General features: G+C 43.7%; 1 protein-coding gene across 2 annotated transcripts in view; it reads left to right on the top strand.

Annotated features, from left to right (window-relative positions):
- SLIT3 (slit guidance ligand 3) overlaps nt 1-16,732 on the top strand; it is a gene marked incomplete at its 5' end in the record, with an annotated part of 602,061 nt that overhangs the window by 96,361 nt on the left and 488,968 nt on the right. For both annotated transcript variants that reach the window (XM_084244368.1, XM_084244367.1), the window contains one exon: nt 4,677-4,748. In XM_084244368.1, coding sequence (XP_084100494.1) covers nt 4,677-4,748 — 72 coding nt within the window. The remainder of the gene's footprint in view (nt 1-4,676; nt 4,749-16,732) is intronic.

The raw sequence follows: 16,732 nt of genomic DNA on the forward strand, positions 1-16,732 counted from the left end.
TTGGGCAAGTGCCTTCACCGTCTTAGGCCTCTATCTTCTTATTATAAGGCTACTAAGAGTACTAGACTCAAAGTGTCTCTGTCAATGAAGTGACATAATGCTTGTAAATTGTTTAGTACAGTGTCCAACTAATGGTTTTAGTGTTAATACCAGCTACTGCTATTAGTTCTCAAAACATGATATTTCTATACCACATGAGAGACTGGTATAGAAATCCTGCATGGAAACATACTGCTTTCTGCATGGTGCCCTTCCTTCGCTATTCCATTAAGTAGTGATTAGTAACTTGAATGATAAGTCAGTCTAGTGAGAATTCTGGGGGCCACTTTTAGCACTTCCACTCCTGTAACTGTCTCAACCCTCATATTTGTTCAGTCACAAACCCCTATTGATAATATCTCATGTCTATCTCCTACATGATAATACCACTCTCCTCCATAGACAGGTCCTCACAGAGCCACATTAATTACTCAAGATTCCTCTTAACTGGTCTCCTTGCTTCCTATTTCACCCTCTTCTAAACCAGATTATAATCCCTTTCTATGGCTCTCTATTACTCTCAATAAACAACTAAGCCCAAATCCCAGATGCCCTCAGGACATGAGCTCTGCCCAGCTCTGTGTTTCTAAGTCATCTGCATGTTCCAGCAATGCAAGCCTGTTCCCCAAATGTCCCTGGTCTCATGACCAAGTTCATAATTCTTTGTTCCCATTTCTTGAAAAGTTATACTCATGCTTCAAAACTAAACTGCAAAGCACTTCATTTGGAAAACCTCTTTATCTAGGTCTGGGTTTGCTGCCCCTCCTCAGTACTCCCACAATATCTTTGCTTACAAGATCACAGGGCAACTTTTTGTTTTCATGTCTATCTCCTCCACTAGAATCTGACATTCTTAAAGCAATGGACAGCATTTATTCATCCTTGCATATTCATATTGAAAAATGACATGAGAGATGTATGCATAGATGGAAGATGGTTAGATAGAAGGATAAATGAATGGATGGATGGATGGATGGATGCACAGGTAGATGGGTAGATGAATAGATGATGAGTGGAGGGGTGGATGAAATGATATATCAATGATGGCTGATGAATGGAAAATGAATGGTTGAATAGAAAGTGGGTGAATAGATGTTGAAATGAATAGATGAATGGATAAATTTGACAAAGCGACAAAAAAGTCTAATTAGATCTTATACCCAGGTCCTCCTGGAAGGCCACAGCACCCTAAAACAGAGCTATAAAAAAGTATCTCTTGTAGAGCTTCACTGTTCAGACTAAAAGGCAATGTGACCTTTCAACTAGCAACCAATGAGTTTTTGACCTTGACATTCCCAATTGTTCTAGAAGGAAAGCCAAAAAGTAGTCTTGATCTTAGAGAGGCCACCCAGGTAAACTTCATTCCATCAATGACCTGGAACCTGTACTATTTGGTGACCTCCTCAGGTGAATTTGCCCATGGATTCCATCTTGCTGTCCACCTAGTTATCACAGATTTATCTCCAACTTGAACTCTGACAGGATATTTCCACCTCTGGACCCAGGGTAACAGAGCAGAAGACAGTGTGAATGATGGAGGATGTCCTGGCCAGTCTGCAGCCCATTGCTTACCTGTCCCTCATTTCATACAGTTCATTTTCCTGCTCAGGAGCAGCTCTGAAGCAGCCACAGAAGTGCACCTCTGCATTTTGGATCCTTCACCAGCTCTTTGAGGAAGACCTTTCAGGCCAACTCAGTCAACTAAACATGCATAAATCTTGGAATGGAATGCAGTATCGAACTCGTGACTGAGAACCAGCATGCAGCCCGCCCAAGCTGAAGCGGAAAGCCCGTAAGGCTTTTGGGAGAAGATCCCAGCCCAGTTGCCCTGGAATCCTCATTCAGGATTTAGGAAGCAGCAGGCAGAGCACAATCTACTAAATTTGGTTGTGTTTTTATTTTTGTCCAGCCACAAATACCGGCAAAGAACTGAAAACCATCCCTTCCCTTCCTGGAGCCTTAGAGCCAAACTGATTTTATTTTTAGCTTCAACTCTGGCTTAAGACTTTTAGCAGGCTAAACACCCTACCGACTGCCGGCAGTGCTGGGTCAGATTCTAGGATTTGTGCCTAGACTGGAATAGAATATTGGTTGTCTAAAAGTAACTCTTGCCAGGCTTTGTGCAGCTGTGACAATACTGGGTGGTTCCAGACAGACCCACATAGAGACGCAATTCTGGCCTTAGGGACCTCCAAGAGAGTCCATTCAGGGAGGGAAATGTATCAGGATAGATAGTTGTCTGGGTTGGGGTGGAGGAGGTAGCAACTCTGCACAAAGGAAGTAGAGAATAAAAGAAAGGGAATGAGGGAGGAGAGCAATTGAAATTCTTCTATTAACATAATAGTCTAACTCTGGAGTCAGAAGCCTTGGCTTAAATCCTGCTTCTGTCACTTCCTAACACTGTGGTGGTCTCAGGGAATGTGTTCAACCTCTCCAGGTACTGGTGTCCTTATCTTTGTGGGTGGGAAATAATTATAAGGCCTGCCTCACTGAAGCATAGCACCTGACATGCACTGAGGACTCCACAGCACCATTATTGTTATTGCCATGTTTTTATTGCACTGCTAGACATTTATGCACACAGTGTATCGTCCAGACTTACCATAACCCAATGAATAAGGTTATTTTGCCAGTGGAAGACTGTGGCTGCAAGGTTAGATAACTTCCCCAAGCTTTCAGTGAGAGCATGAGACAGCCAGATCAGAATGCCTCCCTGACCAACCCCAAAGTCATACAACTTCACCTCTAGGACCAGGGCTTCACTGACTATATGGAAACTGCACTAAGTGAGGAACTAGATACCCCCTACTCCTGTTTCCTGGGCTTCCCCTCTCTTTTCCCTGGAGGGTGTTGGGACCAGAGAGCACTGGTCAAGTTCATGGAAACAGATAATGGGATGGTGGCCGCTAAGGACTGGGGCGAGGCCATTTAGGGAATGGGTGTTTCACAGGCAGAGTGTCTTAGTTTTACAAGATGAGAAAGTTCTGGGCATCTGTTGCCCAACAACATGGATATACTTAACCCTGCTATCTGTATATTTCACGGTGCTTAAGATGGTCAAGTTTATGCTTTGTGTATTTTTTTCGTTATATTTTTTTTTAAAAAAAAGCAAAAAGGAATACTTGTGGGAATCTACATTGGAACAGGAAATTTGAGCCTATCCTGTGAACTTTCTGGCCTTTTCTCTGGCCAGGAGTCTCACCTATAGCCTCCCTGTGCCACACCTACCCACAGGCTTTGGGAATCCATCAGCACACTGCTGACAGGAAGCCTTAAATGCTCCACTCTCACATGCTTTGCCCTTTTTGACCTCATTCCAGTCCCCCATCCCTCTGACATTTTTGTCCATCGACTTTGGGATGAAGGGGGGAAAATAAAAAAATCTCATCAGAGAAACATGTCAGCTTAGTGTAGAGGGGTGTGCCTGGGCTTTGAGGCCAGGAGCTGGAAAGAAGTTCACATCTTTTCTTCATTTTACTTTGCTCTAAGGTGGGATAATACAATTTTCCCATAGAACCAGACATACAAAGTCCACTCTAAGTAGAAAAGTTTGGCCAGTCTACAAACTTTCTTTTGGTACAAAGGATTCTGAGAAATAAGATTCTGGAGATTCTAGGACAGAAGATTTGGTGACATTGGTTTGAGCATTCACTGATCGGACTGCACCTAGACACCAGGGCAGAGATCATGGAACAGGGTCTCCTTGGCATCACCCATCCAGGGAACAGCCTTCATGTCTCTGTGTCCCTTGGAAGCCCAGTACCCTTCTTTCCTGTGCGTGTCAGCCCTAACCGTTCTCAGGAGGGCATCTGATTGGCTCTGTGGTCACCATTCAGTGTGGAGCATCCCTGCTGAACCAAGTTTTACCTCCAGCTATACCCAGACCTTGGTCCTGACCCAGAGCCTGCTAATCCATTAGGCAGAGCAGACAGTATCTACCACCCACATGTCCTTGGAGGCCCATGAACGTATTTTTATTTCTTTTAAAATTAAAAGGAAAAAAAAAGAACTTTCATTTTAAGTAAATGTTGCAATATATACTAATTTCTTTTATCCCAACAGATGTAAAATTTATTATTATTATTTTAAATGGAGGAAGGAACTCAAAAAGGTCAAAAAACCACAAAAGACACCTTGCAGGCCTGCTCCAATTGGAAAAACTAGAGTGGCAAAGATTGCATTTGGCCCCTTAATCTATGATTTCTGTTTCTATAAAAACTGCTATCTTTCCTCCCAGCCACCACCACCACCATTTAGGATCTGGAATATTCTCCATGGCACTGTGCTTCTTTTGGGGAGCCTATTTCACATGCCAATTCCCTCACTTGTTCATAGCTACCTGGAGTACACAGTAAGAAAATTTCGAAAGTCTTGCCAGAGCTGCATGAGAAAGAACATTGTGACCAATTAGTGATATCTATCCTAGCTGGTGACAGCGCCAGGGCAGCATGCATGCTGTGTTCTTGCTATGGCTGACCTTTGCCTTCTGCCCCCAATGTATGCTGAGTAGACCATGTTGAAAGGTCTAGAGAAACTGGTAATGCCTATTGATTGATGGATGGAAGACTTGTCTGTGAATATATTGGATCCAATTTAACCTCCCTTTGACAGCCTTTCATTCTCCTTTTCATCTTCAGGCGCCTGAACAAGAATAAGCTCCAAGTCCTTCCAGAATTGCTTTTCCAGAGTACACCGAAGCTCACCAGACTGTGAGTAGAGTTGGATTGTGTTTTCTGCCTGGTATCTTACCTGACCTTGGTGATGTGGAGAATGTGGTTCCAGGGGTACAGGGAGCCTGGAGCCTTGTTGAGTTTGTGGTTAGGCAGTGCTCATGGAGATGGGAGCAGGGCACCCACAAGGCATGCCCCCACCCTCCCTACCATACCTACTCCCTTCCTTGGGAGGTCAGTGATGTCCCAGACAACAGAGGGCTGGGACATCCCAGCAGAGAGGGCTGGCTATTCATGCAGATGGCTAGCCAATGGCTCCTTTGCAAAGAAGGAGAAAACTTTCATTAATTTTGACTCAGGGAAAAGCTCTGAGTATGGGATTTGAGGTGAGTCTATTCTTGGAGACTGCCAGTGGTTCGTTCAGAGGGCATTGGACTGGAGGTTTCAGCCTCAACACCCTGCTGCTTTAAGGAGCTCCTGCCCTTTCTCTGCTTTTCACAGTGGCTGGCATGGGGAACACTGGTCTAGAGGCTTGTTATTTTTGTGGGGAAAGGAATTAACACCTTGAATTTCACTTTCTCTTCTGGAATGGTCTGGGATGTGACAGTGAGGGAGAGAGTTGGAGATGCCTCTTTGCATTTATTCAGTGTGAGAGTTTGGAAGCTCAGGAGTCAGAGATGCACATTGGAATAAAGGTTGTGATTCACGTATTGTGGGTGTTAGGCAAGTGCTAATCATTAACAGTAACAGCTCTGTGATTTTGAACCTACAGTCCTGTTGGCAGTGACTAGTATAGTTCATGGGGTGAGCTGGGTTGCCCAAGGCTTGGCTTTCTGAATGGAGCGACACAGTGTGGGACTGCTTAGCAGTCATGCGGGAGATTTACAGCCCAGCTAGGAAGACTCTTATCAGTGCTGGGGAGGCTCCAAAGCCATGGCCACCATGCTTATTTCCAATGACTGTGTTTAATACCTACTTATACACTCAAACAATGCATGTAGGCTCTGGGATAAGAAAATAGGAAACACATGTCTGTGTGTGCACTTAAGAATGAGTTTTGAACTAAAAATCTATATCTGTATCTATCTGTCTAACTCTATATATACATCTGTACCACAGAGAGACTATATATATGTAACACTTATGGGGTGCTTTTTTGGAACAAGGGTAGACAAAGGTTGGCTACAGTGGCCTCGCTTGTCTTCTCTAAGACAAACCTGTGCTTAGCCAGGGTCTCCTATTGCTAGGTCACCTGGCTGACTTTGCTAAAGGTAGGAGAATATATTCTCCCCTTTCTACCCTTCCCCTCTGAACCTGCCTTGCTGGGAAGAAGTGCAATTTGGCAATTTGAATGTCTAGTCAAGCTGGGTGAGCAATGCCCAGTGGACACAGACACCACCCTGGCTTAGAGCTTCCCCTTCCCTGTATAGTTCTTTTCTTAGATGTTCATCTAGTAGCTGCCTTTCCACCCAGTACCACATTGTGACTTTCGATTCTGCTCTTAATTAAATAACACAGACTATGTGTCTGTCCTTCCTCTGGAATCTCAGCCTGTCCTTCTTGGCAAATTGAAGGTGCCAGTGGACTGGGCTGCTAGAAAGGTTGGGGCAAAGGGGCCTGAGTGTTCCCCTTCTGCAGGACCTTGGTGGCTGGTTCTGTGATTTTGAACCTACAGTCCTGTTGGCAGTGACTAGTATAGTCATGAGGTGAGCTGGGTTGCCCAAGGCTGCTTCCCAGCAGTGACCAGGTGATGCCCATTTTGTGCAGAGCTGGCTTGATGTCGGTGGGACCGGGAGGTGAGGGGGGAGGGATTTCAGACAGTAAAAACAAGTCACTGAGATACAACTGGACATGGGAATCCTTTGACAGCCATTTGCTAAGAGAGCTTGGGAGAGTCGCTTTCCCTTCTGTGTGTAAATATGCTCTTCAGTAAAAGGGAGCTGTCCACTCCTCCCTCCACCCGACCTTGGTCAGGATCTGTGGCCGCCATAGTGTATACATTTCTAGGGTTAGAAGTGCTGTACAAGTGGGTTCACCAAGATAGCTATTGTTGCCCCTACCATTCCCCTACCATTCCCATCATCACAACTTCAGTTTCATTGAAATAAGTTACGCTGAGCTTTTACTTCAAGCCAGAGATTGTACTGACCAGACAAGTAGGGCTGGCGTTTGATTCATTTTGGAATCTATCCCTTTCCAGGTCCCCAGCAAGGCAGAGTCTAGCACACACAGGCACCCAGTGAAGCAGAGATGAATAAATATGATAGAGGATTAAGGATGTAAGTGGTGCTCTTAGGGAGCTTTGGTTCTGTTAAGCACCATTCATTTACTTAATCAGTAATTCATTCATTTATTCAAAAAGCTCTTTTTGGGCGCTTGTTCCTGCTTGGTCTCTGTGCTGGGTCTTGAACTGCATGAAAGATGCCCATTTAGCCACGTGCCCATCATGAAACATTCTGAATGACTGCCAAAGAGCTGAGAGCTAAATATAATTTTCTTTTTATTAAAGCAACTCTATTAACCCAGGTTTGGGCCATCATCAGCATTCCCTTTTTTCTCTCCGGGCTTGATCTTTGATTTTTTCTTAATGGCCCTATTGTGTCTCTGTCTTATTTTGTTAGCCACTCCAGGGCCTTTTTGGAAGTAAGCAGGGTACAAATTAGAAATCTATAAAAGTGCAATCATGAGTGTGTATACGTATGCCACCAGCTCTGCTTTAAAAGAGTGCTACATTTCATAGGCACAGCAAACTATTTTCCCGGGGATGCTCACTGTGGTTGCTGTGTATCTGTCCTCTCCTTAGCATGCTATATAGGGTGAGCAGCATTCTAGACATGCCTTGTCTTTCCTTGTTAGATCTATAGAAAAAGGCTGCTTCATACTCAGTATTTAGCCAAAGAGTACCTTTTGAAAAAGCTAAGATGTGTAATAAGATGTCTCAAGTCCTGATGGGAAAGGGAAATAATATTTATGGAGAACCCATGCTATTATAATAAAAACACTAACTAGTCAATGACAGAAATGTGACCAAAGTTAGTTGAACCTCTGAAAGGAAATCTATTAGTTTATATGACTGAGAAGCCCAGGGATAGTTGTGGATGGCTTTAAGAACAACTGGTGGGCCTCCCCGGTGCTGCAGCAGGTTGAGCACAGCGCTGTGAGGCTGTCTGCAGCCTCTGCAGTGCTGGTTCAATTCCCGGCCAGCCAGGGAGATTCCCACATGGTGCAGCAGACCTCTCCTGTCTCTCCTGCTGCTCCCCTCAGCACTGTATTTCAGCCTGTCTACCTGTTCTGCTCCCCACTCTGTCTCTGGTGAATCCTCTCACCCTCCTGCACATCTGACCTGTACCCCGGCTCTTGTATGCATAAATAAATAAATCTTTAAAAAAAAAAAAAAGAACAACCAGTTCCCAGGGTTTGGTGTCACTGGGACTTCATCTCTCTCTATTCATTCCCAGGAGCAGTGCAGGTGGAGAAAGTGTCCTTACCAGCACACTTGTAGGGATCTTGTTTATTAGGTTGGTCACACATCCATATCTGAGCAAATTACTGTTGTCAGTGAGACGGTGTCACCAAAGCAGTCAAGTTGGTATCAAGTGTTCATCCCACTTGCGTGAGTATGAGGATACACAGGACCTTGGATTGCCTTTCTCCAAGGAAAGAATGATTCTAATGCTAAGATTTAACCTCCCTAATAATCCTGCAAAAGGAAACTTTATTCAATATACTCCTAAAACTTAGAACTATCTAACTTACCCATAGTCATATAACCAGGATAAGTACAACCAGGACTCAAATGTCTATGTCATTGCCAAGTCCTTTAGCTTTGCCCAGACCCCTGCCATGCTAACTGTTGTAAAGAACTGACATTACGCTAACAAGGACTGATAATGGACTGGTCACAGAGCCAAGCACTTCTCTTAGACCTTTGCTGGTCACCTCACCGTCATCCACTCGGTGCCGCCACCATCAGATTCATTGATCTGCATAGATGGCAGTGGTGTGTCTACCCTCTTAATCACATTGAGCTGTTTTCAAGCACATAAAACACAGTCCATAGGGCTTAAAAGTGCACTGAGGTTTAGCTAATATTGTTGTGGTCTATAAAACACCCAGAAAAGTGTTTGTCCTGCCTTGGGCACTCAGTAGCTCCCCCACCCCCATCCTGATTTGGATCCTGAGGTTCTCAAGGGTCAGGACTGTACTTCTGCTCTTTCTGTGTTCCCTAGGGCACCCAGCTCAGAGATGAGCATAGGATATGGCAGTAAAGCATTAAGGGGAAGATCACAGGACATGGCAGGAAAAGTTAAGAGGCGGCCAACTACGTGCTGAGGGCTAGTTGTTTACCCTATTTGGATCTCAAGTTCATCATCAATGAAATAGACAGTAAAACATATTCCCTGGTATTGTTGTGAGGCTCAGCAGGCATAACCCAAGGACAACATTTAGCATTGATGAGATAACACTTAGCAAGTGCTCAGTGAAAGGAGCTGAGCAAACATCAGCATCTGGCAAACTAGCTCAGGCCCCTAAATAGATGAGGGTTGTGGGAGCACTGCCTTTGGTGTGGGAAGATTCCAGTCCTCATACTGGCTTTGTGCCCCACAAACTCTGTGGCCTTAGGCATGTTACTTTACCTCTCTGGGCCTCAGTTGTCCATCTAGAGAGGCTGGGATGGAATGCAGACTGTTATATGATCTATAGGCTACTAATGTCTCCTTTTCTGCATCCTCTTCCAGCTTTACCTTTCACCTACTTGTGTGTGTTTGTGTGTGGTGGGGGGAGAAAGAGAAAAATTTCTGGTTATTTGGAGATTAAGTGGTTAACATTGTCAGAATTTCTTAGAAGAAGCAGAAGACAAGGTGAAAACAGTGATTAAAAGTCTTCTGCCTTTCACTGGATTAGAGAGCTTTGAGGGAAATGAAGGATTCATTGGCTTCCAACTCCTTTCCTAAGAGTTTGACTTTTCTATGTGAGATGAGCAAATAGCTGGGGTCCTTTTGGTTCCCCTGTCCTGGATTCAGGTCCAAAGTTTCCATGAAATATTTGGTAGTGGCTTAAAATCTATGCTGGAATAAGCAGTTGTGCTATCAGCAGGATAGAAGCCTCCAATTACTCTCTACTCAGTTCTAGGTGACATTTGACAGCTTTAAAAAATGCCACCTGGGTTAAACCTGCTGTCACTCACTTGGGTCAGTGGAGTTGCAAGTGGCTTGGGAAGTTAATCCCCAGGAAGACAAAAACAATATGAAATGTGGCTAACCAAATCACCTCAGTCGCTGGGGCTCTGGTCACGGGTGAAAGAGCTTCCCTCCCCAAGAGTACAAGGCGTGAGACCTCAGTTTCAGGAAATTTATTCCCAAAGAAGGAGGCCTCCCTGAACTCGCATTGCCGCTTGCTTGTGCCTCTTCTAATTTACCATTTTCTGCTCTTATCAGTCATGTGACTACATGCCCTATATCCCCAAACAAATTGGAGCCCCATTCAGCATAGTGATTTGATGTCCTTTTGAAGCATCCCAATGTTAAAGCAGAGAAGAGGGATGCTGGAGCAATACAGGCCTAGCTTTGGATTCTGCTCTCTGGCCACCCTAGCCAAGTGACCTCAACTTTCTTGATCTCCTGTGGGTTAGTTCTACACTATGAATAATAGTTGTAGCTCCCATCTTAGTTTGCTTGGACTGACATAACAAAGATCTCATATTAAATCACTTGAACAACAGAAATGTATTTTCTCATAGCATGAAGTCTGGAAGTTTAATATCAAGGTGCTGGCAGATTGGTTTCCTGAGATCTCTCTCTTTGTCTGTGGATGGATATCTTCTGCCTCTGTACATGACTGCCCCTCTGTTCACTCTCACCCCTGGTATCCCTTCCACTTCTCCGAAGGATACCAATCAGATTGGATTAGGGCCCCTCCCATGTTTTAACATAATCACTTCTGTATAGACCTGATCCCCAAATACAATTACATTCTGAAATATTGGAAGTGAGGGCTTCAACATATGAATGTGCAGGGGTGGAGAGGCGGGGAGGGGGACTTAGGGGGAAGGGGACACATTTCAGCCCATAGTAGTTCCAAGAATGTGTTGCAGTTTCCTATCCTACAAGTTTCCTGTGGCCTGCTTTACATATATTCTCTCTTTACATATATTCAGGTTAGGAAGTGAGATATTATGTAAAACAGTCTTGGAGATTTAAACAAATTACTCAAGGCCATAGGGCCCACAAATGGCAGAGTCAAAGTTCATACCCAAGTCCCCATACTTAACCACAACGTCCATACTATAGCAATGAAAAGTTACTAACTGGTTAAAGTGCCATGCATCTAGTAGAAACAAGTAGCATTAGTTCCTTTAATTCTTTGCAGCTCTAAGTGAATATAGACTTGCTGAATGATTGAACCCTGTACCTCTGGATAGTCCTTCCTGCTGTTGTTCATAGACCTTAGTCTTCCAGTTCTGCACTAAACTTTAAAACATAACTACATGCAATATGTGCCTCCATAAAACTCTGTATTGATGTGAAACAGTGCTATAAAAGTGAAAAACCAGTGGAAAAAACAAAAACCATACTACTCAATTTTCCAGCAGAGTTGTTACCTGATGTGGTGAAATGATAATGGAATAATGAGAAAACCAATCCATCAGGGTTGGTTGAGGCTTCAGAGACTGCCCACCTACCTGGAGACAGATCCCAGAGATCTCCCTGAGTGTGTTGGTCCAGCCTTCAGAAGCCAAGGGACAGTGCCAGTCTCACCCTGGCAGACATGGGGTCACTTTTTCCAGGGTTCCAGCCTCCTTAAGCTCATGGAAAATGTCCCTGCAAACTAAAGCTCTTTCCTGTTCCTTCTCTGTTCCCCCACCCCTGCTGTGACAAGGCCAGCCTTCTGTTTGCTTTATGGCATGTTTCCTCAATTGCAAGTTTCATCATGTGCTTGAGCACAGGTTTAGCTTTAATCTGCGTGCGGACAGATAATGGATTACAGGGGGTGCCATGTCACTCTTGGCATTTCTATTTTGTGGGAGTTGCACTCTCTGTAGTTCCTTAAACCAGAAGCAGTACAGAAGGTTTCTTTTCTCCTTTTCACCACCAAGACATTTTTCTGCTGAGCACAGAAGCCTGTTGTCTTATCCATAGCCTTAATTATAAGGCTAATACTTTGAGTTGTCGTGTAGACTCTTAAACCAAAGAAATTTGGAGCTAGGAATTAAAGTTACCTAGGCCAGCATTTTGCAAACTTTGCTGTGCATCTGAACACCTGGAAATCTTGTTAAATGCAGATTTGGATTCTGTAGGCCTCGGGGGCGGGGTGGGGGGGGACCTAAGAGTTTGTGTTCCCTGCAGACTCCAGGTGATGCTCCTGACTTAGGACCATACTTTGCAAAGCAAGGATTTAGTGGTTCCCAAAGTTAGCATATAGAAAATGATCCTTGGAGGTGCTGGATTAGGTGCTGATTGCCAGGACCTGTACCCATGACTAGCTCATGAACTCTGGAATGGACCTAGAGATCCAACTGTCATTATGCACCCAAGGTGATTTTGGTGTAGGTCACCCAGGGAAATACTTTAAGAAACACCTCTCTAGAACATTCATGATTATTTTTATATATTTGAGAGCAGGGGAAGAACCAAACAGCTCCTGAGCACCTACTGTGTGCTAAGCACCTTGTTCATATGCCCTCTTCTTCAGTCTTTCCACAAGGTAGGTATTTTATGCCCAGTATATAGAAGATGAAACAGAGACTTGAGGAAGTTAAGTAACCCACCAGGAACAAATCCAAGTTTTTCTGACATCCAATTCCATTTTTCCTTTTTTCCCCAACCTTATCATGTGCCTCCTGTGCTCAAACAGTCCTTGAAAATGAGAGGGGTTGGGGGACAATCATCAATCTCTGAAACTTCCAAGGTCCAGTGTTTTGTGCTTTTATGCTTATATGAACATGTGAGTTTATGCTCCTATCTGAGATCTAGGGTATTAAGACTTGAAACACTGAAAGAGACAAATTTATAGACTTAAAGGCATGTTTGCAAGTATACCTTTCTAAATTCCCTCCAACTTATCAAGGGTAGAGTTGGGCTTTGCATTTTTGAACTCTTTAGCCCTTTGGACCAACAGAAGAATTTTCTAGAGTCATGAGGCAATGCATGTACTAAGCACCTTCTGCCAGTTTAGATATTTTATTTTATTTTAAGAAAGAAAACCAAGCTGTGACTTTACAATGCTTTGGAATTACAGAATATGCTTGTAATTTTTACAGTTCTGCACAGACTTCTTTGCCACATCTGGTTGATATTACTGGCAGGGATATATGGGGGAATAAACCATGAACTGGAATGTGAAACATCCCACAAAATGAGTTTCTTATAGGTTGCTGCATAAAACATTTTGAGTCTCCCTCTCTTTGGAAGGGTGGCTTAAGTGATTTCATGGATTTAGTATTTTCTTTGGTTCGTAGGTAAGGGTTTTGTTGATCTACTTGGTGGGGGTTCCAGGATAGTGTTCTGAAGGTGTGTATAAAGGGTTAAGCATTCTAGAGGGATGCCCCAGGCCATTGTGAGAAAATTCATCCTTGCAAGTAGTCAAACCAACCTTCAGTGAAAAACACTAGACATTGGTGATAATGGCAAAAGTCAGGGCCAAATAAATTGCTACAGAGAAAGGAATAATGTAGGGAGAAAGGGCTGCTACATGTGTAAAGGTTTCAGGAAACTTCCTGAGCCTTACTTTTGGTGGTGCGGTGGTACAGTCCATCCACACCTTATGGATAGAAAGAGCTCAACTCCTCCCCCATATGGATAAAGCCTTCATGTGTCGGTGTTTTACATACAAACAGTGTTTTGGAAAAATGGGAAATAAAAACACCCAGTCGATAGCTGGAATTCAGTTAGTTCCCTGTTGGAGACATTCCTGCCCAGTTTGTAGGAAGACAACTGTGTGACGGGGGCAACTGAACACCTACTGTGTGTGTCAGTGCAATGTGCTGTTTGATGGGATGCTGAGAGAAGAGCACAGATGCATCTAATCTGAGCCCCAAGGATGCGAACATGGGCTGCCTGCCACCTGGCTCCTTCTGAGACTTCCTTGGCTGGGACCCACCTCCAGAGTTGGAACCTGTCTGCATCACTGAAAGATTCTTCAAGACCTGATGGCATGTGGCAGAGTCAGCCAGCCTCTATGGGGCTAGATGGCCATCACCAGGGTGCTCCAATCAAGAGTGTGCTCCTAACGGTGTGATGGCCTTTGTGGCAAATGAGAGCCAGAGGCCAATTTTCCCCCATGCCATGGGATGCCCATTCCTTATCTGGAGTTAGGAACTGTCAAGGGAATTGAAAATGTCAGGGAAATACCACATTGTATATAGAAAAATATTAGCCTTTTGAGGTGGGCAGACCCCAAACACACATTCTTAAATTGCCCGAATGATGCAAATGTACCCACATCTAATAATCTTGAAATATTTGTTCTTAAGCCACATTCAGCATCAACAAAACATTTCTAAAGGGCCTAATCATCTCTCATTTTCAACAGGCATTTGGGAACTCTCCAGGGGACAAATAGCATTTTAATTTGATACCCCAAATTCTAGCATAATTTCAAATCAACACAGACATACACACACACACATGCACACGTGTGCCCACAAGTGCACACACATCCTGTAGCTTTAACTTTCTTCCAGCTTTACCATGTTTTTGATATCCTGGATGTTGAATATGAATTTTTATTTGTGAGGTTTGCAGACCATTTACAAAGTCTTGGAGATCGAAGCTTATAATGAAAGTGTTGACACAGTATTAACAACAGCAAAACTATGATAACACAGTACTATCCAAGCCAAATAGAAATGGAGAAGTTTAAGTAAATTTCACACTCCTTCCCTGAATGTGGAGTGCTGGACCTGAGTTTTTGATTCATGGTTTAGAATAATATTTTAATGGTTTATTCATGATGTTTCTTCTTTCCCAACCTTCCTTCTCTAATTCTCCTCACCCTACTTATGGTGATGAAGTCTCCTTGATTGGCAATGCCTATTTTGGAGCCAAAAATCCTCCCATGGTTGGCTAAGAGGAGTACTCAGCTATTGAACTGATGCTGTGACCTCTTGTTGGCATGTCTAGGGCTCTGGACTTGAATTTTTCATCAATGAGTCAGCTTTTGATTCAACTACAAACAGAACCCTGCCAACATTTCTCCCAGAGAGGGAAGCATCTTGATTTTTGGAGATCAAAATGCCCTGTTTAGGGAGAAAACTACGCTTGTAAGAGGGTGAAAGAGTGACTGAGGACTTATCCCCTCCATCTCAATTTATTTAATTTGGGATTTATGAGACTTTAAACTTGGATCAAGATGCACAGAGAGATCTAACTTCAATAGTTTGTTTTTTTTTTTTTAAATCAAAATGAGTGATAGCAATATAGAAAGAAAAGCTGCATCGTCAGTTTATATCATCTCCTTCCTGGGTCTATATGTCTCTACCTTTACTCTCCCTTTTTTTATTTTTTTTTTTTTTAAATATTTATTTTTTATTTTTTTTTTTATTTTTTTTTTTTTATAGAGGCATGCTTTATTTATTTGTTTGCTGGTTTTGTTTGTTTTGTTTTTTGTTTATACATGCACTGGGTACAGTCAGAAGCGCGGGAGGGTGAGAGAATTCACCAGAGCCAGAGCGGGGAGCAGAGCAGGCAGAAGGACCGAAGTACACTGCTGAGGGGAGCAGCGGGCGGCAGGAGAGGTCTGCGCGCCATGTGGGACCCTCCTCCGGTGGCCGGGGAGCAGCCGGGGATCGAACCGGCGCCGCAGAGGCCGCGGGCAGCTTCGCAACCCAGCGCTCAACCACTGCGCCACCAGGGAGGCCCTACTCTCCCTTTTTTTAAAAGGATATGCACGTACACATACCATATCACACACGTATACATGACTTTCTCATTGTAGAAGAATCCCAGACAGATAAATTAAGATTCTTTCCAGGCTGCTGAATCAAAGCACAGATATAATTTCACTTTATTGCAACACACTGACTTTTAAATAAGCCCAAATTATTGAGCAATATTGTGATAAGATATTAGAGGTCAGAAGGGCAGTGACAGTGGTGGAAAGGAGAGGCCCTTTATCTCCTTGGCTCATAATTGGTGTTTTGGGTAATAGAAATGGTAGAAGCAGATGTTGTGACAAATAGTAAATTTGTGTAAATGTTTTCTCATCTCTGGAGACAGTGTCTCATTTCCATGGAAGAGTTTGCATGGGTCAGGCTTCTGCAAGAGACCTTCAGGGACTTTCAGTTAATTTTACAACACAAGGCAGAGCATTGTCAACCACCACTTCCCAATGGTCCAGCCATTGAACAAAATTATCTTAGTAAATAATTGTTATGGTTTCCTTGGCTAATGGTGTTCTCTGCAGATCCTCTTCCCCTGCTCATGCACTTCCTTTATTTAACTGAGAATGAAGGATGGGAAATCATTACGCCTAATGAAACCAGAGAAGCAGCAGCAGAGTTAAGAGGATGTGCCTAAGCAGTACACTGCTCTCTAGTTTCTCTCCAAGTGGAGAATCATTGACTGAATTGGGAGGGAGATTAGAAAGTATTTGTGAGCTCCACCTTTACCATGTATCACCTATTTGTCCAAGCTTTTGGTGTCTCCTGCTGTCACCCTAGTACAAGCTACAATCCTTTCTGCATTAGATATCTCCAAGGACTCCTCACTGCGTCATCTTACATTTATTCATGTTTCCTCGTCATTCTTTTTCCATCCAATAGTGCCGTGATCATTTTAAGAACAATCTCTTCATTCCCCCAATTAAAGCTTTCACCGACTTCATGTTGTCCTAAGAAGAAACTCAGGCTCCTACATTATGTAGTTTGGTCCCTATCTCTCTTTCTGCTGCCATCATAGGTCATTCATCCCACATCTGCCACACAGCATCGTCATGGGCCTTCTTCCTGCAGCTCCAGTATTCCCATCTCTTTCTCAGGTTGACCTTGGCCCCTACTTCTGCCTGAAACATGCCTGACCCTATAG

The sequence above is a fragment of the Talpa europaea genome, assembly GCF_964194135.1.
Source record: "Talpa europaea genome assembly, chromosome: 9".
In the NCBI taxonomy this organism is placed as follows: Eukaryota; Metazoa; Chordata; class Mammalia; order Eulipotyphla; family Talpidae; genus Talpa; species Talpa europaea.